The following is a 23314-nucleotide window of genomic DNA, read 5'->3' as shown; positions in this document are numbered from 1 at the left end:
CACTGACATTTTCTTCTATAAATGCTAAGAGTTTTTTGGTCTAATATTTAGCCATTTAATCCATTTTTACTTGACCTCGGTTTATAGTGTTAGGTGGTGGTCTAGTTTCACTTTTCATATATTTTCCCTTTTGTTGCCCTTGGTTTTTTTATTGTTGTTGTAGTTATTATTATTGTTGTTATTGATGTCATCATTACTAGATAGGACAGAGAGAAATGGGGAGAGGAGGGGAAGACAGAGAGGGGGAGAGAAAGACACCTGCAGACCTGCTTCACCACCTGTGAAGTGACTCCCCTGCAGGTGGGGAGCTGGGGGCTCGAACAGGGATCCTTAATGGCGGTCCTTGCACTTGGCGCCATGTGCACTTAACCCGCTGCACTACTGCCCGACTCCCATTTCACTTTTCTACATATGGTTGTCCAATTTTCCCAGCACCATCTGTTGAAGAGACCTTCTTTACCCCATTGGGTAAAGAAATCAAGAGAGGAGGGGAAGACAGAGAGGGGGAGAGAAAGACAGACACCTGCAGACCTGCTTCACTGCTTGTGAAGCAACCCCTCTGCAGATGGGGAGCCAGGGGGCTCGAACCTTGCGTTGGTCCTTGAACTTTGCATTATGTGTGCTTAACTGCCCAACCCCCTCTTGTTTATATTTTTTAACCAGACCACTGCTCACCTTTCATTTATCATTTGGTTATCTGTGTTTTTAGATAGAAAAAGAGAGGCAGGGAGGCATAGAGAAAGAGGAAGAAAGGGAGAGGGAGGCAGAGAGAAAGAGAGAGCCAGAGTGAGAGAGAAATTAATGGACTATAGCACCAAAGATTCCTCCAATACAGTGGGGGCTGGACTCAAGTCTGAGTGGCACACATGGCAAAGCAGAGCATTATTCACGTGAGCTATTTTGCCAGCCCCAAGCTCTCATTTATGATAGTACCAGGAGTTAAACATGTGACCTCCTCCAAGGATCAAAAAGTCTCTTGTGGGGTTGAGGAGATAACATAATGTTTATGCAACAAGACTTGAGTACTTAAGGCTCTGAAATCTTAGGTTCAGTCTCCAGCACCACCACAAGCCTGAGCTGAGCAGTGCTAAAAGCAAATATTCTGTTGTGTAAATTGCTATGCTATTTCACCCAGACTGCTTCTAATTTTTTCCTTCTTCATGTTCACTTAATTTTCTTGGGCATTGCTTCACAACGGGAAAATTCATAATAAGGAGCATTCTGACAGTATCCTTTTTCAAAAGACAAAAAGAGCCTCTGGAGACATCTCAAAGATTCCAGATTATAACTTATTGTTGGGCAATGTACTTTTGTCACAAAGTTAAATATTCATCACAGTCCTAAGTGTCCTATGTTTCTCTTATTCTAAATCTAAAATAGTTTTTCCAGCAACCAGGTAAGTGGCTCAGTGGTACAGTACAGGTCTTGCATATGTGAGGTTCTAAGTTTGATCCCCTGAACTACATGTGCTAAAGTTTCTGATGCTCTGAATCTTAATCTCTGTCTCTCCATATATAGAATTATTTTAAAATCATCAAATTAATTTCCCTATGATTTTTAAAGCATTCACAATTACTTCAGACTTTCCCATAATTGTAGTAGATCCTGTGATTGGTTCATTCAATATATATCTCAATTTCCTTTCAGGACTCTTCTCTACTGAAGAGTCTGGAGACCAAGTTTATTATCCAGATGCCCTTGCTCCTAGGTTCTGGATGTATGTTAGACTGTCACATAGAAGAGCTGATAGGGCATTGGAATTCAGAATAGAGTTTGGTTACCAGGGAAGCAGCACATAAGATATTCATTCTGCTGGGACTGAGTGTAGCGCCCATAAATAAATTGAAACTAGAGCCAGCAGTTATCAGAGCTGCTGATAGCTTCTGGGCCTTGGAAAGACAAGCTACTTCCTTGGTGGTCAAATTCTACCCTGCAGCTATAGGATTAATTCTACAATAGTCTCAAATAAGTCTCTTTGTGACTGAACAGTTTGAGTAAACTCTGTTCTCTGTTACTGAACCCTGACTTACATAACCTGACTTTAAGAAATGACATTGGCCATTTTGGGTAATTTTATTTTTCTTTACCATCTTAATTTTCTTTCCTATCTTTGTAGTTATATGGATACGAAACCTGAAGTGTGGTAGTTTTTAACTTGTTGCTTTCCATGTACAGGTGAATTATGCTTAATAGGAAATACCTACTATTATTCTCTACTCCTGTATTGGAGATGTTTTAATGTTCTTGCAGATTCACTGTTCACCCTTTCACCCTTCTCTGTTCCACTTCACACCCTGAAACTGGTCAGTCACAATGGATTTCCTTACATTTTTGATGTGTGGAAACCTGTTTTCTGTTGCTGGCTGTTTGTCCTTGAGCCTTCATTAAATTAACATTGACTACCCTCTTTCCAAAGTGTCCTAGCTTACCTCTTTCTGTTGCAATTTGATTGTTTCCTAGATCTTGCATTTTATTTTACAACTGGAAGGGACGCTGGCAAGGGAATACAATAAGGGGGCTTGGGGCGGGCACTGAGCCCCAGCAATAACCCTGGAGGCAAAAAAAACCCCACCCACATAATACAAAGTGCAAGGATCCGCTTAAGGCTCTCAATCCACCAGACTGGTGGCCATTTTTCCATTTTAATGGATAGGACAGAGAGAAATTGAGAGGGGAGGGGTAATAGAGAGGGGGAGAGAACAATAGACACCTGCAGACCTGCTTCACCGCTTGTGAAGTGACTCTATCTGCGGGGGGCGGGGGGAAGACAGGGGCTTGAACTGGGATCCTTAAGCAGGTCCTTGCTCTTTGTATTATGTGCGCTTAACCCACCCCCCACTACCTTTTTATTTTTGGTGTTATTATTATTTTTTTTCCTCCAGGGCTATTGCTGGGGCTCAGTGCCTGCACCATGAATCCACTGCTCCTGTAGGCCATTTTTCCCCCTTTGTTGCCCTTGTTGTTATAGCCTTGTTGTGGTTATCATTGTTGTTGATGTCGCTTTGTTGTTGGATAGGACAGAGAGAAATGGAGAGAGGCGGGGAAGACAGAGAGGGGGAGAGAAAGATAGACACCTGCAGACCTGCTTCACCACCTGTGAAGTGATTTCCCTGCAGGTGGGCAGCCAAGGGCTCCAACCGAGATCCTTCAGCCTGTCCTTGTGCTTTGCGCCACATGCGCTTCACCTGCTGGACTACTGCCGGACCCCCTGATGTTACTATTATAATTGTTTTGGGGTTCCATGAACAGAACCATGTGATACTGTAAATTTAATTTAATAAATAAATATGTGTGTTCTGATTGTCCCACTAACTGGTCTTTAGTTTTCTCTGTTTCATACATGTTGTACAAATGAAAATAACAGAAATAAATTAGGTACAGAGACAATAATTTGGCAGGCAGATTCTTCTGTCACTTCTCATTGTGGAAAGAAGCATGAGAACTATTTGGTAGCATGAATCTTTAGAAAACAATTGCAAACAAACTTTCCTATTTATAAATCTCAATATTTCTTTTTTCTTTCTGGCATATGTAAAGAATATGCTCACTCCTGGCTGAATAATTCATTCTTTGTGCAGTTGTTATGACAGAGGGAGTCTCAAAAAAGAGCCTGGAGATAAGCTTGCCTGAACCAAGACATTATTTCATATTTTGTGTCTGACAAACACCAATATTTCAAATAACATTACACAGCAGACATAGAATCGGAGCTTTAAGAAGCTGACACTACTCATCTAGAAATATTATAGAATCATTTTAAGCAACAGAACAAGATGTTTTATATTTTAATATAATTCATGAACTTCCCATGAGTGTCCTAGATAATTTCCCCCTTAACAATGACTTCCCAATAGATAATTGTAAAATGAGAATGTATAGCTTTTCTTTTTCTTGATTTTAAAATTTTACTAGGGGGATTAATGATTTACAGTAAGTACAGTTCTTGGTATATGTGTAAAAATTCTCAGTTTTCTGGGAAACACTCTCACACCCAGTGTAGGCCCTCATCCACCGTCATGCACCAGGATCTGAAAGCCACTATTCCTTCTCTCCCTGAGTGCTTTACTTTGGTGCAGTACACCAAACCCAGTGCAAGTTCTACTCTTTTCTGTTCGCATTTCTCAATTTGTGTCTATAAGGGAGATCATCTCATATTCATTCTTCTCTTTCTGGCTTAGCTCACTTAACATGAGTCCTTCAAACTCTTATCCAAGTGGAGATGAAGAAGGTGAATTTGTCATTCTTAATAGCTGAGTAGCATTTCATTGTGTATATATACTAAAACTTTCTCAGTGGGACACCAACGTTGCTTCTAGGTTTTGGCTATTACATACTGTGATGCTATGAACACAGGTATACACAGATCTTTTGGAAGGCTGTGTTTGATTCCTTAAGATATCTCCACAGGGGTGGGGGAGATAGCATAATGGTTATGCAAACAGACTCTCATGCCTGAGGCTCCAAAGTCCCAGGTTCAATTCCCCAAACCACCATAAAGCAGGGCTGAGCAGTGCTATAGTTTTAAACATCAGGAATTATCTGATCCCCAAACATCTATTTCTTTCTGAATCCTAGTAAAACAAACAAAACAAGTCAACAGGCTGTTAATATTTATTTATATTTTGCCACAAGGGTTAATTGCTGGGGCTCGGTGCCTGCATGACAAATCCACAGTTCTCACTGGCCATGCCCCCACTTTTTTTTTTAATTGGTAAGACAGAATTTGAGAGGAGAAACAGGGAAAGAAGAGAAATACCTACAGTACTGTTTCACCACTAGTGAAGCTTCCCTCTGCAGGCAGGCTGTTTTTGTTACAAACTGTCTTTCACTGGGAAGAATCTGCAGAACAAAACTGTACGTTCTTCAAAAGGAGGCCTAAGATGAGCAAAATGATGATGATGATGATACTACTGCTGCTGCTTCCAGTGTTAAAGACACTCTTGGAGAGACTTCAGTTCTCCAAAGGAAGGCAGCACACAAACAGTGAGAAGGTAGTATGAAAGGATAGGATGAAAAGGACCTCAGGGGGACAATTATGTACAAATGCTGACAGACAGTAGTAGAGACGGTTAACCCATGTCTGAAAAACCTTGGGAGAACCGTTGTGGCTTGCAATGGAGGGACTGGGGATTCAGAATTCTGGTGGTGTGAACGGTGTGGAACCGTACCCCTGTTGACATGTATTTTATAAATCAATATCAAATCACTAATCAAAAATTAAAAAAAAAAACACAGGACCCCACTCTCAACGTGTACAAGCTAATATGTGGCTCAAAGGCTCTTTAGAGGGTGGTAGGCAAATTCTATGAACTATCTGTAACATTTCTTCCTCCTCTGTAGGTGTCCCCCAGTAATTTACCTCCACTGAAGCTAAAGGACTTAACCTTCTGCTGGGAAAGTTGCTCTGAGTTCCTATTTCTCTTTAAGAGGGTTAGGAGCTCTCAGTTCATTTGCAGAGACGATGATGGACATCGCTGTAGTCCAATGAGCATCAAACAGAGAAGATTGGTGGAGAAGCCCGTTACCCAGGCCCCCTGGAGTTCCATGCTCCTTCTTTCAATGCGGGGACGGGGTGTGTGTGTGTGGGGGGGGGGGTGAGTGAACTCTCCTGGTATGCCAAGGCTATCAATGAAAAACAAATTCCAAAGGCTCACACAGAGAAAAATGATAAACATTCAAAACCAGGTGTTTCTCCCAGTTTGCTCCCTTTTGTATTGCAAGCCCACTACTTGCCCGGCGTGCAGCGCTCATTTTGGAATTCCCCGTAGCTTAGTCCCACTCGCGGGGCCTCCCCTGTGCCTGCCGAGAGGGTCTGGGCCCACGTGCCCTTCCCGCGCCCCTACGGCTTCCCGGGTTCCACTTTCACTTTCGGTCCCGGGCGGACTAGGCCGGTGGAGGCGGCGCAAGGGGGAACGGGAGGGACCCCAGACCTGCAGGTAATGAGCGCCGTCACCTGTGCGCCCCATGGGGGGGGCACACCCCCCTGCACTGGCTGGGAGCGGCCGTGGGTCCGGACGCAGGAGGAGGGTGGGCGAAGAGGGTTGCAACACGCGGCCCACGTTCGACCCCGGCGGCCAGGGTTCGAGTCATCTAGAGGTCCCCGGAGTCATGGTCAGTCCAAACACGCTGGGATCAGTCTTCACCAGAAAAATCTTAGCAATGGGTAGCGCCATGCTCTGCGTGTTTTCCACCGCCGCACCTCTTCCTGGCAGGCGGGAGAGTTGCTCCACTCTCCAGCTTTTGCCTGGGTTTCTGTCAGTTGCTCAATCCACCCAACTCCCAGGAGGGCCAGAGGCGGGGTGGACAGAGTGGACGGAGGAGGGAACAGTAGCCAGACAAACAAACATGAGTTTGCATTAATGACTAGGCTGGCCGTGGTGAGATCTTGGCCTCAGGAATGTCCTCAAGATCAGTTCTCACTCTGCTACTCCTTAACTTCTTTCCAGCGATTGTCTGTCCTCATTTCACTCAGGTTGACTGAGTTTTATTCAGATAATAACTTTGGAGTTTGAGCAAATTAGTTTCCTGTCCCACACCTTGCTGGCCACATGGGCCACTGACCAAAATGGTCATCAGTTTCTTGCCCTTTTCTAGCTTTTGTAATCCTTTCTTTGACTGATGGGTTTAGATGTTCTCCCAGTTGTTAAGTGTTGAGTATCAATTATTGTATCCGAGCTCATAATAGGTTTATGGGGTCTTGGAGCCCCAGTAGCGCAATCGGTTAGCGCGCGGTACTTATACAGGTTTATGGGGTCTAGCCTGCAGTTAGGGAGGAAATACACTTTCGATTTTAGTGGAGTCTAAGTTAACCTTAAGTTTTACTGTGTTTACTTGCTTGATGATTCTAATAAAGGTTGTCATAGGGACAATAATTGTCATTTAGTTGATATATATTTTTTGCTAGTATATCTCCTGGCTAATTGTATACAGTATTTCTTCTAAAGATTATCAAGAGGTGACAGTAATGCTGATGCTGCCAAAAGATACTAGGAGATCATCTTTCTTTTGTGTAGTTAGTCGAGTGGATAGAGTGGCCCACGGAAGTGAAGTAGGGGGTAGGGGAGGAGAGTGTCTAGGTCTAAGTAGTAAATATTTGATTAGACAATTTACGGTGCCTTCTTTAGGCCTTTCAATTTGATTGCCGAGCTTATTGGGTCTAAGTTTTATCACATTGGACTCCTAAGCACTTTTGCTTTGAGGTATATAGTTGTCCCTAATTTATGGATGTGTATATACACTTACTCAGCCCCCTAGGTGCTAGCCTATATTTAGGATCTGTAATTTTGCTGGAGAGTGCACCATTTGAAGTGGAATTAGGTAGTCCTGTGTGGTAGGAAAGGTCTCACCAGATTATTGGAGTTGGAATGTTGACATTTCAGGCTTGGCGCCTCTGGATACAATCTGAAACAAAGACAGTGGCAGCAGAACCTGGCATGGTGGCACTGGTTGCACTGTTAGTGGAGGACAGCAGAAGCAGTATAAAATTGTAAGGGGTTGAGTAAAGAGGCATTATCTATGGCCATACCACCCTGAACACGCCCAATCTCATCTGATCTCGTAAGCTAAGCAGGGTTGGGCCTGGTTAGTACTTGGAAGGGAGTAAAGAAAGAGGCATCAAGAAATAGAGGCAAAGTCTCAGAAGTTCCAGGACTGGGAGAATTTTTTTTTTTTTTTAAGAGAATGGAGAAGGTCCCTTGTAGTCTTAGAGTTTAAGTAGGCAACATATAATTATTATTATAACCACATTACTTGGGAGGTTTGTTTTCTTTGAAAATACCATAGTTAGGATTTACTGTACTTCACCATGAATTCTGTCATTTAATGCTACCTACTAATAACTACCTTAGATATTGAGAGGACCAGATGGTTCTGATCTATCTAGTTTAAGGTTGTAAGGATCTTAGTATTTGAAAAATAAAAAGATATTTTTAGAAATGCTTTAAAATTTTAAGCCCAGTCTCTCCCTCTTTTCTTAGCTAACTTGAATTTGTTCTTTAAGTCTTAGCTCAAAACCTCAGATAGCCTCCGGTGTAAATAAGTCATCTTTTTATTCTCTTTCATTTCCATAGCTCATCATGATATGGAATTATATGATATAATTATAATATATATATGTATATGTATATGAATTTAACCTCCCCCTAAAAAAACTGTAGGTTGAGGTCAGGGACCTATGCTGTCTTAACTGCTGCTGTTACCCAGCATACCTTGGCACACAGCAGGTCCTCAACAACTGTTTGTTTGTTTTTTGCCTCCTGGGTTATTGCTGGGGCTTGGTGCCTGTACCAGGAATCCTCTGCTCCTGGAGGCCGTTTTTCCCATTTTTGTTGCCCTTGTTGTTTTTACTGTTATAGCTGTTGTTGTTGGATAGGACAGAGAGAAATCAAGAGAGGTGAAGACAGAGAGGAAGAAAGACAACTGAAAACCTGCTTCACTGCTTGTGAAGTGACCCCCCCCCCCCCCCCGTCGACCACCTGGGACTCATGGTTGAGCTGTACGCAGTATCTCTTTATTCATGCAGGACACAGCGCAATCTATACCAAGCTAGACTAAACTAACAACTAACTAAAATGAACAATGTTGTCTTTATATACACTTCCCAAGTAGGGTGTGAACAGGATGTGACGCAGAGAGTGGAGAGAAAAGTGACTGGTGAAAATCAGGGTGTGACAAGGAGAGGGGGTGGAGCAGGTGAGAATTCTACCACTAAACCACCAATGCCCTGGAGGGAAGGTGGTGCTTTATGTAAATGTAAAAGTGATTTATGTAAATAGATGGCAGTGGTTATGTAAATAGAATACAGTGGTTATGTAAATAGAATGCAGTGTTAAGCAGGGGGGATTTAAACCAAATGAAACAGAAGGGGTTTTTAAAAGCAGAATTAGAAGATACCAACACCCCCCAACAACTATTTGTAGAATGAATGATTAATAATATTTTAACTCATCTATCTTTGCAACAATCCTATGAGAGAAATATTATTTTAAACTTGTAGCAGTTGAAACAATATATCTAACTGTGTATATATATATATATGTATGTGTGTGTGTGTGTGCATAAATATAAAGATATTTAGGCATAGAGCTGAATCACATATGTGTGTATGTGTGAAAACTACACCCCTAAAATTTTCTATTATACACCCATTTAAAATCACTTAAAAAAGTCAAGAGCTGAAAGTGAAAATAATCTACCCCAAATCATACAGCAATAGAAGTCATGTTTTCTTTTCTAAGCCTAGCATGAGGCTAGTAAACCTATGTTATTAATATGACTATTGTTATACATGTGTATCTTCTGACATTTATGCTCTTTCACTTCATGTTTCACCTTGGTTTCCTGGAACTGCATCTATGAGACACAGCTATGTTTTCTTTGGCCCCTCATCTCATGGAATTACCCTTGCAAAGCCTTTGGCATGAGGTCACCCTGCTCATCCCATCAGTAGCCAGTGGACTTGGGATGGTTATTTTTCATTTATTATTATTTCTGTTATCCAAGTTTGCTTATTTTACTTCCCTATTGGGGGATTAATGTTTTATAGTCGACAGTAAATACAACGGTTTGTACATGCATAACATTTCCCAGTTTTTGACATAACAATACAACCCTCACTAGGTCTTCTGCCATCCTGTTCCAGGACCTTAATTCTCCCCCCCATTACTATTGCCACCAGGGTTATTGCTGGGGATCTGTGCCTTTACCATGAATCTACTGCTCCCAGTGGCTATGTTTTTTCTGTCTTTCCTCCCATTTGATAGGACAGAGATAAATTGAGAGGAGAGGGGGAGAGTGGGGGCAAGAGAGGGGGAGAGAGAGAAAGAGAAAGAGACTACTACTACTACTCCTGCTCTGCTCCACCCCCCGCAGCTGGGGAATGGAGAATGGGGAATTGGGAATTGATTCTAGGTTCTCAGACATGGTCATTCGTGCATTCAACCAGGTGCATCACTTCCTGACCCCTCAGTTGAAATTTTTAACTCTCCTTTTGGGCTGTAAGAACACTGAGATCTTTTGAGAGTTCTTGCATGCCTGGACCTGATACTTTGTGCTTATTACCATGAGGTGTGAGTTATAGCCACTACGCTTCAGCCTTCAACAATTCCAAATGGAAGTATCACATGCATTCCCTTTACTTCCAGTCTCCCAATTTCCTGAGAAAGGCACCATTGAGTTCCTCCCCCAAGGATTCTGTCTGGAGAGATAGGGGTCGGTACTCTACCCATTTGGGTGGTTACATTTTATTTTTCTCCTCAAATTGCTCCTCTCCTCCATGGCTTGAAGTATCCTTTAGTTGATTCCTACATACAGACGCCAAAGAAGTAGAACAAAGAAACCCGTTCTTCCTGTTTATATGTCTTTTTCTGTCTCACCTGTGTGGTATTTTTAAGCTGAGATGATGACTCATGCAGTTGCTTTCTGTCGATATCCTTTCTGTTCATCCTGCAGATTCACTTTGTGAAGGGGGGTAGGGAATAGTAGCTAACTATCTTTAAATATGTCTTGGAAAAAGAACAGGATGGGGAGTGAGGGGTAAGGGAGAGCACACAAGTTATTATTAAAACATAATTAAAAAATATCCCTCCACAGAAAATTCACGGGATATGGTAAGGATAAGGCAAGGACTAGGAGGTTCTCAACCTGTCTCTTCAGATAGAATGTCTGGCCAGTTTTAGAAAAGATACTGCTATCCTGATCCCATCACCAGAGATTCCGGTTTTCTTGTTCAAGATAGGGAGCTGGCATTTCAAAGCTGCCAAGGTAATGTTAAAATACAGGCAGAATGTTGAGAATGACGGACATAAAGAATACCACACACCTTAATACCACACACCACAGTCACTTTAAGGACCTGCAATGTAGAACTGCTGCTTTTCCTATCTGATTCAAGTTTGCAGAAGCCAGAGGAATTTGAGGGAGTCAAGGTTAATTGCCTGAGTTTACCTGACAGGGGCCTCCACCTGGTAAAACACCCATTAGAGAGGCACCTTTGCCTTTGAGAGAAAAAAAAAGGTGCTTTCTTCTATAGCCAAGTTCCTTCAAATTAAATTGTTTTTCCTGTGCCCTGTAGTATTTAAAATAAAGCATAAAATATGACTTGTCCACTTTGAGCACCATCTCATTGTCACTCCCCACCTTGTCTAGTAAGTAAGCATTCGCCATCAAGCTCTCTTGGGCTTCCCTTATGTCCATATAGATTGCTGACCAGCCTTCTTTTTTTTCCTTTGTGCTTTCGTTGCTGCTCTAACTTGCACCACTTGGAATGCTCTTAGTGCACTGCCTTTATTCCAGATCCAGCCTGTCATCCCAGGTTAGGCTCAGATATCACTTTGCATGATGGAAGTCATGACTCCCTTGGCAGTCAAATCAGTTCTTCTTTTAGAAATAGTCTATTCTCCCTGAACAGCCTTTTATGTGGTTATTCCTAAAGTGGCCCATACTTTTCATATTGCATTTCATTCTCTGTGGCTATCTTTTGTTCTAGATATTAGTGATTGTGATTCCGTGTTTTGTGTAGATTCTTCCCTCCTGCAAGGGTTCTCAACTTGACTCAGCTTTGTTTGGAACAGGCATTTTGCACACAGGTGTTGGGTATGTGTAAGAGAGAAAACAGGTGATACATTTGCCACAAATTATAGAAATCACCACAAACTGTGGGACTCATCCTCAACTAAATAAATATTAAAACTTTGGCATGACAGTGTAACAAAGATAGCATTGCTATTACAAGTCATGGCTGTAGATATTTACCTTTCACCCAACCTTCTTGATATTTAGTATCTGAGTCTCCCTCCTGGTTTTCTTCTGTCTTTAGAATTCTCTACTTTGTGTCCAGATGTGGGTGCACCTGACTAAATACACACTACGGTGTGCAAGGACCTACGTTCAAGCGCCTGGTCCCTACCTGCAGGGGGAAAGCTTCATGAGTGATGAAGTAGAGCTGCAGGTGTCTCTCCCATTCTATCTCCCCCATCCCTCTCAAATTGTCTGTCTCTACCCAATAATAATAACAACAATAAAACAATAATAATAACAGTCTTCCCCCTCCTCATGGGATTCAATCACGGGTCTCTGGCTTCAGATCCAGTGGCACAACCACTCACCCAGACCCTTCAGCCATGCTGAGGTAAGGTTTCTAGTAATCTTAGCTACTATTGATAATAAAACCTAGAAGGACCCACTTCCTGGTTCCGATAACGCCTTTCAGATGTTTTCACTTATCCATCCCTCTTTCTTCCCTTTCTATGACTTATTTCCACAAGGACCAAACCATATCTACATACCCAACTTTCACTTTACATGGCCAAAGGATAGAACAATACACATATAAATTCACCCCATCCCCTTCAACCTAAGAAACACAATAACCTTTCCCTATGCTCTCCCTGCACCTCCAAATGCACACACTCTACACCTTGAGACCAAACTAACTCGACATTTTTCTTCCGACACCAATTCTTGAAATCAGTTGCCTGATCCCTTTCCTTCCAAGTAGTGAAAATCAGGGGAAAAATTATAGCAGTCAGTTTCATGAGGATCCACAGGTCTCCAACTATTGTCAGACTTCCTGCAAAGGTATCAGTAGTCACGTTTAGAACCTTGAATGCCAAGCCCTAAAAGTTGGGAGTAGGATAGTGGAACTCCTGGAGATGCTGGGGCACTTTACCTAGAAGTCAGAGGCAAGAATATACACTTTGGATGCTGACAAACATGGCTTCAAGTCCAAGCTCTGTGACTTCCTGGTTTTGCAAACTTACATGAGTTATTTAGTATCTAATATTTCATTTTTTTAAATCTGGTCTTAAAATAATATATTTGAAGGCTAGTGAAAGAGCTCACATGGATAACATGCTGCTTTGCCATGTACACAATTCAGATTTGAGCCCAGCTGTGGGGCTCAAAGTAAGTTTTACAGTCACATGTTAGGTTTATTATTACGGCTTTTTTTTTTTTTTTGGTGGGGGTGGTCGTCAGGTCCTGGTGCATAATGGTGGAGGAGGACCTAGGTGGGAGGTTAGAGTGTTTAACAGAAAACTGAGAAGTTTTATACATGTACCAACAACTTTATTTACTATTAACTGTAAATCGTCTATCCCCCCCATAAAAAAATAAAAAGAAGTTTCTCTGATGTGATCTTAATGATCTGTGTATTTTCTGAGACTGGTTTCCTAAATATACTGGCAATTTTGTGACTCATTCATTGAGCTAATAGGGATCCTCAGGACTTATTCTGGTGCCTTTTTTTAAAAATGAAAAAAAATTTTAATATTTATTTATTTTCCATTTTGTTGCCCTTGTTGTGTAACATTGCTGTGCTTATTGATGTCGTCGTTGTTGGATAGGACAGAGAAATGGAGAGAAGAGGGGAAGACAGAGGGGGAGAGAAAGAGAGACACCTGCAGACCTGCTTCACCGCCTGTGAAGTGACTCCCCTGCAGGTGGGGAGCCGGGGGCTCGAATCCGGATCCTTATGCTGGTCCTTGCACTTTGCGCCACGTGCGCTTAACCCGCCCAACTCCCATTCTGGTGCCTTTTGAGAGTTTGTTTCTACACTTTTTTCCCCCCCCCCCCCCGTGGGTGGGTAATACTATCTTGATATTCTAGTGACACTTAATTTTTTTTTTTTTAACAGTTGTACCCTGGAACAAGAAAATGTTATCTCTGCCTACCAAATGGCCACATACAACTATGTCGTTTCTGTTTTCCTCACTGTGGATCCTCTTAACTGTGTCAAGTCCTTCCTGGTGTCAGGGCAGTGAAACGACTTCTCCAAAAGCTACTGATGGGACACCTTTTCCTTGGAATAAAATGCGCCTCCCAGAGCACCTCATCCCAATCCATTATGATCTCATGATTCACGCCAATCTCACCACTCAGACTTTTGGAGGAACCACAGAAATTCAAATTACAGCAAGCCAGCCCACGAGTACCATCATTCTGCATAGTCATCACCTGCAGATATCTAAAGCCAGTCTCAGGAAGGGAGTTGGGGAAAGGCAGTCTGAAGAACCATTGAGGGTCCTGGAATACCTGCCTCATGAGCAGATTGCTCTTCTGGCTCCACAGCCTCTGGTTCCTGGGCACCTCTACACAGTTGTGATCGACTACACTGGCAATCTTTCTGACAGTTTCCATGGATTTTATAAAAGTACCTACAGAACCAAGGAGGGGGAAGTAAGGTACTGATTTTTAAAAAAATTTTATTCTTTTTGTTAAACAATTTATTATCTATTTATTCATTTGCCTCCAGGGTTATTGCTGGGGCTTGGTGCCTGCACTACGATTCGACTGTTTTTGTGGCTATGTTTTTTTTTTTTGTTTTTTTTTTGGATAGGACAGAGAAAAATTAAGAGGAGAAGGGAAAGATGAGAGAAGGGGACGGCAAGGCAGGGGAGGGGAGAGACCAGCTACACCACTTGTAAAGCGATGCCCCCTGCAGGTGGGGAGCTGGGGGCTCGAGCCATAATTCTTGCAGGAGTACTTGCACTTTGTACTTAACCCTGGGCACCACTGCCCGTCCCTTTATTTTATTTTAATGAGAGAAATATGAGAGAGACAGAGAAACCAGAGCACTGCTTAGCTCTGGTTTATGGTGGCACAGGCACTAGAGACTGAAACTGAGACCTCAGAGCCTCTGGCACAGAGTCTTTGGCATAATCATTGTGCTGTCTGTCTCCTGCCTGAGGCATTATTTTCTAAGCTTCAAATATCTACCTACTGAAAAGTAACTATTTAATGTGGACTCTCTTTTACCTCCCCTCCCCTGCATACTGAATTCTTTATTTGGTTTTGCATTTGCATCTTCTCTGAAGTGTTAATAATGGCTGGTAGTTATTTTCCTAGCTTTTTGGACCTCATTTTTTAACTCTGTTGTAACCCATTTTCTTTTCTTTTTTAAATTTATTATTATTATTATTATTTTCCCTTTTGTTGCCCTTGTCTTTTTATTATTGTTGTAGTTATTGTTGTTGTTGATGATGTCATTGTTGGATAGGACAGAGAGAAATGGAGAGAGATGGGGAAGACAGCGAAGGGGGAGAGAAAGATAGACTCCTGTAGACCTGTTTCACCGCTTGTGAAACAACTCCCCTGCAGGTGGGGAGCCAGAGACTCGAACCGGGATCCTTACACTGGTCCTTGCGCTTTGCTACTTGCGCTTAACCCGCTGCTTTACCGCCCTACCCCCTGTAACCTGTTTCCTATCCTCCAGTGATACCAGAGCAAGTAGCTATCTGCTTATTTAACTAGATTTCTGGGATATCGTAAACATTTTTCATTTTTCATGTCCTAGGTATTTGTTTCCCTGTGCTGCTATAGCACGGCACAGGAAGTCTCTACTTAATGACATTCACTTATTTCACTTGCTATAATTTTAGGATACTTGCATCAACACAGTTTGAAGCTACCGCTGCCAGGATGGCCTTTCCCTGTTTTGATGAACCTGCCTTCAAAGCACGTTTTTCAATCAAGATTAGAAGAGAGCCAAAGCATCTTGCTATATCCAACATGCCATTGGTGAGTCTGGACTCCTGTGTATTCACTTAGAGAGAAAAACCCACGGATTTGCTATGAACTGTGTTATCCCAGGGACAGTTAACACTCAGATCACCTGTTTTCTTTTGTTGTCTGCCAGATAGCCAACTTTACTTTTGAATTTCTAAGCTTTTGTTTTATACAACGATTGATTTGTAGTCACAGAAACAGTTGTTCCCCAAACATGCAAGAGTTCAGTAAGAGTGGAGTGACTTCTAGGTCATCTGTGCTGATAAGAGGTGTAAGGTATTCAGGTTAGGTGCAATGGGACTGCCGTGCAAAAAAGAACTTCCACCTTCATTTTCTCTCATTCTCTTTTAAAGCAATCTTAAGGAAAATGCTTTGTTGAAAATGCTTTGTTTTCAGGTCATATTCCCAGTCATATCAACTATGACATCTATATGCTGTGTACAAATATTACTAGTTTGTAACATTATGCATGAGATTGGACAGACAAAAAAACCACTATGTTTTTCAGAATATTATATACTAAAAGTAAATAATGATAATTCAATTCATTATTTATTTATTTAGCCTCCAAGGTTATCAGTGGGGCTTGGTGCCAGCACTATGAATCCACTGCTCGTGGCAGCCATTTTTTCTATTTCAATGGATCAGACAGAGATCAGTTGAGAGGGTAGTGGGAGATAGGGAGAAAGATACCTGCAGACCTGCTTTGCCCTTTGTGAAGTGTCCCCTCTGCAGGTGGGGATCCAGGGGCTCAAACCTGGGTCCTTGGGCGGGACCTTGTACTTAGTACTATGTGAGCTTAACTGGGTACACTACTGCCCGGCTCCCATTATTTCTTTTTCCAACCTAGAAAAAAATGATTAGATACTGTATTTCCAAATTCTCATACTTTTATTTAAAAGTAAAAGGACCACATTTTGGTAAAACTATGTTTGGTCCCATACAGCCTGCCAGTTCTTACATAGCAAGTATGATTCAGTGTGTTATCATCTTTATGATTTAAAAGTAATTAAGTGATGATGGTTGTGAAACTCTAAATATGATTTTAAATAATCATAAAAATTTTTTAAATTTATTTTATTTATTTATTCCCTTTTGTTGCTCTTGTTGTTTTATTGTTGTAGTTATTATTGTTGTTGTCGTTGTTGGATAGGACAGAGAGAAATGGAGAGAGGGAGGGGAAGACAGAGAGGAGAAGAGAAAGATAGACACCTGCAGACCTGCTTCACCGCCTGTGAAGCGACTCCCCTGCAGGTGGGGAGCCGGGGTTCGAACCGGGATCTTTATGCCGGTCCTTGTGCTTTGCGCCACCTGCGCTTAACCCGCTGTGCTACGGCCCGACTCCCAATCATAAAATTTTATACTTTAAAATGGTGAACTCTATAGCATGTGAATTTTAAGTCAATAAAAAGAGAATTTAAGGGACCGGGTGGTGCTGTGTCTTGTTGAGCACATACATTATCATGTACAAGGACACAGGTTCAAGCCCCTAATCCCCACTTGCAGAAAATAAGGTTGAAAAGTGGTGAAGCAGTACTGCAGGTCGGTCTCTTGGTCTCTCTCTTTCCCTCTCTCTGTCCACCTCTCAATTTTACTCTGTTCTATCAGAAATAAATAGTTATTTAAAAAGGATCTAGGTGGATTGGTACTGATATCTGAATTATACTTAGATATTAGAAAGAGAAATATTACAATAATTATACAAATATCATGGTGTATTTACCTTAAATAGTATGGTAGTTAGGAATTTTCTTTCATAAAATATTTTCAATGTATTACATAATTGAACTATTTGAAAATATAAATTATTCTGAATTTAGGTTAAATCTGTGACTCTTGCGGAAGGACTCATAGAAGACCATTTTGATGTCACTGTGAAGATGAGCACTTATCTGGTGGCCTTCATTATTTCTGATTTTAAGTCTGTCAGCAAGATGACCAAGAATGGAGTCAAGGTGAAGTTGTGATTGTTGCAGAGGGTGACCCAACTTGTCCTGGTCTGCCTGGCACTCTCTTGATTTTAAAAACAAGTTCCAAATGCTGGAATCTCCTCAATCTTTTTAAAATTTAATTTAATTTAATTTTTAAATTTTATTTATGAAAAGGAAACACTGACAAAACCATAGGATAAGAGGGGTACAACTCCACACAATTCCCACCACCAGAACTCTGCATCCCATCCCCTCCCTTGATAGCTTTCCTATTCTTTAACCCTCTGGGAGTATGGACCCAAGGTCATTGTGGGATGCAGAAGGTGGAAGGTCTGGCTTCTGGAATTGCTTCCCCGCTGAACATGGGTGGCGTTGACAGGTTGATCCATACTCCCAGCCTGTCTCTCTTTCCCTAGTGGGACTCTGGGGAAGTGGCTCCAGGACATATTGGTGCGGTCGTCTGTCCAGGGAAGTCTGGTTGGCATCATGGTAGCATCTGGAACCTGGTGGCTGAAAAGAGAGTTAACATATAAAGCCAAACAAATTGTTGACCAATCACAAACCTAAAGGCTGGAATAGTGCAGATGAAGAGTTAAGGAGTCTCCATTTTGTAGATACTTAGTAGGCCTACTTTAGTTATATTCCAAAGCGCCTGTGGCTATACTAGTTTGGTTTTTTTTTTCCCCTGAGCCTGAAATCTGCAGGTGGATCCAAATTATTGTCTAGTGAGATGATGTCATAGCTGGATAAAGGACCAGAAAGCTGGATCAGGGAAGAGAGTAGCTAGCTCCCAGATATGGGAAAGGTGTATAAATATTGTAACCTCCACAATCTGTAGCCAGCCAGTTGGTTGGTCAATGCATTTTCATAGATGCTCAAATTTATGATGAGATTGTAACAAAAATAAATGTGAAGAGGCTTGGCCAGGGCTGTCATGATCTTGGTTCCACCATTAACAGGCTTTCTGATCTTAGTCCTCTGCCTTCTGGAACTTAATCGACTCTTCCTTAAACTGTTTAAATAGATTGGGTTCTGTAATGATTTTAGGTTACCTATAACTTTAACTTTCTGCAGTTTTGAAAGAAATGTGAGAAGGATTTTCTGGCTCTTGGGAAGGAAGATAAAGCAGTTTGCTTTCTGTACTAAATGCCTCTGGGCAGAGCATCTGGGTCAGGGAGTACTGGAGTATTGGAATTGTGGGCAAAATGACTCGTTTGTGGAAGCATTCATCTTGGTGTGTGTTGTGTAACCCAGTAACCTCTAAACTGCATATGACTCTGAATGTGAGTGTATATGTGTGTGTCAATTGATTTGAAAATACCACATTTAATTGGGCTGGTTTTCAAGACCTGAATAGCCAGCATCCTCTGCCAAATTACCTTCTGTTCTTGTCATTTTGGAGCTCTCTCTACTTATCTGAGAATGTGAAAGTAAGACTTGAGATTTGAATCTAGGGAGCAAATTACATTCAACAGTGAAACTAAGAACAAAAACACCCCTCCGTTGTTTCACTAACATATGCATATACTTCATGTATATTCCATACTATGATTTATAAGAAATACATATGTATTCTTATTCTTTTTCATTTATTTATTTTCCCTTTTGTTGCCCTTGCTGTTTTTGTTGTTGTTGTAGTTATTATTGATGTCATCATTGTTGCATAGGACAGAGAGAAATGGAGAGAGGAGGGGAAGACAGAGAGGGAGAGAGAAAGATAGACACCTGCAGACCTGCTTCACTGCCTGCCTGTGAAGGGACAGCCCTGCAGGTGGGGAGCTGGGGCTCAAACTGGGAATCTTACACCTTCCCTTTTGCTTGTGCCAGGTGCGCTTAACCCGCAGTGCCATTGCCACTCCTGTATTCTTATTCTAATTCTGTTTTAAAGAGCTGTTAAAACTCTAGGGATTTTCTAAGTGATAATTAAAATTTCTTCTTTTATGTTAATGAGGTGGCTTAGGAAAGCCCCCGAGTAACCTGGGATGGGGATGGTTTTATTAAACTACTCACCTTTGATTTTATCTTCTATTTAGTGTAGTGAAAACCAGTACATTAGTCTAACTGCAGTAGGCTAGTCTTCTCAGGGAAAATTTGGCTTTAGTTCTGTACTGACTACTGAGGGTCCTATTGTCTCTTTAGTTTTGGCCAAGAAGTCAGCATTAATACAGGAGTTATAGAACTAGAATTTCTTTCCTTAATATTGACAACCATAACCCTTGACAAGGAGTCATCACTATCAGTCTTCTAAACAGTTGTGGTGGGAAAAACTACAACACTTGAACTTTGTTGTGTCTTTCTCTTCAGGTCTCCATATATGCGGTGCCAGACAAGATAAATCAGGCAGATTATGCACTGGATGCTGCAGTGACTCTTCTAGAATTTTATGAGGATTATTTCAGCATTCCATACCCCTTACCCAAACAAGGTAAAAATTTTTACAGCGATAGTATAAACGGTATCCTTTAATGACCCTAACCATATCCTAATTGACAAGTAACTTTCTCAGAATAATTTTACTGGGTGAATAATGGCATGTGGGTACAGTTGTTGACAGTTGGGTACAATTTCATTTCTCCCCATGCTAAGTGTCTGCAAAAACACTCCTGCCCCTGGTTTAGGTCCTTCTCCAAACTCCTGAACTGGGACATTTCTGTCTTAGCTACACCAAAGTTATTAAAAGCCCAGGCAGGTGTCAGAGGTCAGGTTGTCTTTCTTCTCCTCTGCTATATACACACCTTCTAATTATAGTAACTAGGCAGACTTTGATATTCACGACAAAGGGAAAAATGTGCTTTCTGATTTTAAGACAAAGTCTTACTTACAGAGACTTTATTTTTGTGTTACTGATACCTGCTCTGTAAGAAACACCAAGAGTGCTCAATAAATTTTTCAGGGGAATGAATACATTGGAATAAATTGACATTTTCTTCTAAGTAGCAGAAAAGTCTACATTTTATTTCTCATATAAGCTCTTAAAACTAATGTGTTTTCAGTTTTCAGGTGTATGGGGTTTGGGATATCCAAAATGGACTGGTTCATTGAGGAAACTTAACAGTGTTCTGTCCCCAAGCCCCAAGCTCATTGTCTGAAAGTTACAAGTGGAATCAAGAAACTCAAGACCTAAGTCTGACTGTTACATAGCACAAAGTGACTCTGAATGAGTTATCACACCCTTCTGTGAAAGGTTCTTCCAGCCTTAAATTTCATGATTCTCTAGGGGCAGCCAATCCCATTAAGGTGGTTAATGGTTTACGATACAATTATTGATACACAGGTATATTTTCTCCTCTCCCCACGATAAACTTCTGCAGGGTGCTCGCACCTCTAGCTCAGGTCCTTTTCACCATCATGCACAGGCCCCAAATCCCCTCTACCCCTTTCCACCCCATTCTTCCGCAGAGTCCTTTACTTTAGCACATTTCTTTTGCTCCTTATCTCTATCTGTTTTAAAAATTAGTGTATTTGGACAATGTGCAGTTTAGAGCTTGTTAATAATTTTTTAATGTATTCCAAAGATCTTGCTGCTATTCCTGACTTTCAGTCTGGTGCTATGGAAAACTGGGGACTGACAACATATAGGGAATCTGCTCTGTTGTTTGATGCTGAAAAGTCTTCTGCATCCAGTAAGCTTGGCATCACCATGACTGTGTCCCATGAACTAGCCCATCAGGTATATACGAATTCAATCATGTTATGATATCTTTTAAAATGATTTGTTTGTTATTGTGTACTTTGATAAGACAGAGAGAAATTGAAAGGGATAGGGAAATCGGGAGAAGAAGAGAGACGTCTACATCGCTGCCTTGCCTCTTATGGTGCCTCCCTCTGCAGGTGGGGACGAGGGGCTTGAATGTAGGTCCTTGTGCATGGCAACTCGTGTGCTCAACTGGGTATGCTACTACCTACCATGTTTTTCAAAAAAACATGATTTAGGGCCAGGTGGTGATGCGCTCAGTTAAGTGCACACATCACCATGCATGAGGATCTAGGTTCGAGTCCCTGCTCCCCACCGGCAGGGGACACTTCGTGAGCATTGAAGCAGGTCTACAGATGTCTGTCTTTCTTTCTCCCTTTCTACCACCCCTTCCCTCTCAATTTTTCTCTGTCCTGTCAAGTAAAAATAATTTTAAAAAAGAGAGAAAGGAAAAGAAGCAGAAAAAGTATATTTAAATGAAGTCCATTGCTTTTATGAGACATACAGATATTGGCTCATTTTCATTTTGCCTTTTTTCCCATTAGAAAAATTATTTTCTTTAAAAAGTAGATCTGTATTTTGTAATATAGATTATAAGCCTTTCTCATTCATTTTGATGAAATTTCATGTAATTGTGCTAACATCCATATGCTGGCATTGCACAGAAAAATATATGTCTTTTTTATTTTTTAATTTTTTTAGTATTTTATTTATTTATTAATGAGAAACATAGGAAGAGAGAGAAAGAGCCAGACATCACTCTGGTACATGTACTGCCAGGGATTGAACTCAGGACCTCATGCCTGAGAGTCCGATGCTTTATCCATTGTACCACCTCCCGGATCACATGTCTTCTGAATATTTTATGTTTATAGCCGTACAGATATTGTATAGAAATGTGTCAGTAATCTGAGTATTGTCTTCTCTTCAGTGGTTTGGGAACCTGGTCACTATGGAATGGTGGAATGATCTTTGGTTGAATGAGGGATTCGCCAAATTTATGGAATTTATATCTGTCAGTGTAACTCATCCGGAACTGAAAGTTGTAAGAAATATTTACTTATTTTCACATTTTAGATCAATCTGTTGTTCTGTTCACTATTAATAGAAAATGGTGACTGATCATTGATTGTAAAATTGATAGATTAAGAATCTCTTTGACTCATGTCTCTAAACGCTAGTGAACTTTAGATATTTGCCACAAATACTTATTTCTAAACTGCTTTGTGAATCTATTATTTTTCTGCAATTAAGTATACATTTTGTCCTTTAATATCAAAGAGATAGAAATAATGAAAGCCTTTCTACTCCAAATAATTTCCCTAACCTTTATGTTATTCACTGAATAAGTACTATGGAGATTGGTAATAAAGTCTACCTGCTAAGTCAGTTGAATTATGCTTAAGGTAACTGTACAACTGATTGTGTCTGAACCCAGTCTCATGAATCACATTTTTTTTTCTGCCAGGCTTCCCGCTAGGGCTCAGTGCCTGCACAAAGATGCCATTGCTCCTGGTGGCTATTTGCCTCCATTTTTCTTTTAATAGAGGTGAGACAGAAAGAGATAGAGACAGAGGGGAGGAGAGACACCTGCAGGGGGATTGAGCACTTGAATTGGGTCCATACCTGTGGTAATGTGGACTTTGCTTGGTGTGCCAGTACCCAGCTTCTGTGGGTCACAGATTTAATGCTTTGGAACCTCAATATATATATATATATCTTAAAATTATCATATATTTAATTTGAGAAAATCCCATATAGTAGAATTAATAAGGAAATTTTATGTAAAAGATTTGCCCTAATATAATGACTTTCATATGTATATACTTCCCATTTCCTTTTTCCTGTACATGTAATTTATATACAATTATAATAATTTACATATGATTATACTACAGTACTTTCTAACTGCAATCCTACAGTTTATGCTATAGATAGCCTACATAATCTTCTTCTTTTTTTTTTTTTTTTGCCTTCGGGGTTATCACTGGGGCTCGGTGCCTGTACTACAAATCCACTGCTGCTGGAGGCTATTTTTGCCATTTTTGTTGCTCTTGTTATTGTTGGATAGAACAGAGAGAAATTGAGAGTGGAGGGGGAGACAGAGAAGGAGAGAGAAAGATAGACACCTGCAGACCTACTTCACCACTTGTGAAGCGACTTCCCTGCAGGTGGGGAGCCAGTG

General features: G+C 41.1%; 1 protein-coding gene across 2 annotated transcripts in view; it reads left to right on the top strand.

The window, feature by feature from the left end:
- The first annotated feature begins 5804 nt into the window (after window positions 1–5804).
- Window positions 5805–23314, top strand: part of ERAP1 (endoplasmic reticulum aminopeptidase 1) — a 46596-nt gene continuing 29086 nt past the window's right edge. Inside the window, exons 1-7 of one of the 2 annotated variants that reach the window (XM_016191217.2) lie at window positions 5805–5936; window positions 13634–14180; window positions 15378–15516; window positions 17325–17459; window positions 19740–19860; window positions 20951–21105; window positions 22061–22174. In XM_016191217.2, the coding sequence (XP_016046703.2) occupies window positions 13654–14180; window positions 15378–15516; window positions 17325–17459; window positions 19740–19860; window positions 20951–21105; window positions 22061–22174 (1191 nt within the window). In that variant the 5' untranslated portion in view covers window positions 5805–5936; window positions 13634–13653. Of the gene's footprint in view, window positions 5937–5966; window positions 6112–13633; window positions 14181–15377; window positions 15517–17324; window positions 17460–19739; window positions 19861–20950; window positions 21106–22060; window positions 22175–23314 lie in introns of those variants that run through there. The other variant, XM_060201191.1, reaches the window with a different exon arrangement.

This window comes from Erinaceus europaeus, chromosome 11, assembly GCF_950295315.1.
Source record: "Erinaceus europaeus chromosome 11, mEriEur2.1, whole genome shotgun sequence".
Lineage (NCBI taxonomy): Eukaryota > Metazoa > Chordata > Mammalia > Eulipotyphla > Erinaceidae > Erinaceus > Erinaceus europaeus.
Note: the sequence above shows the minus strand (reverse complement) of the source record. Positions and strands in the feature narration are given on the sequence as shown.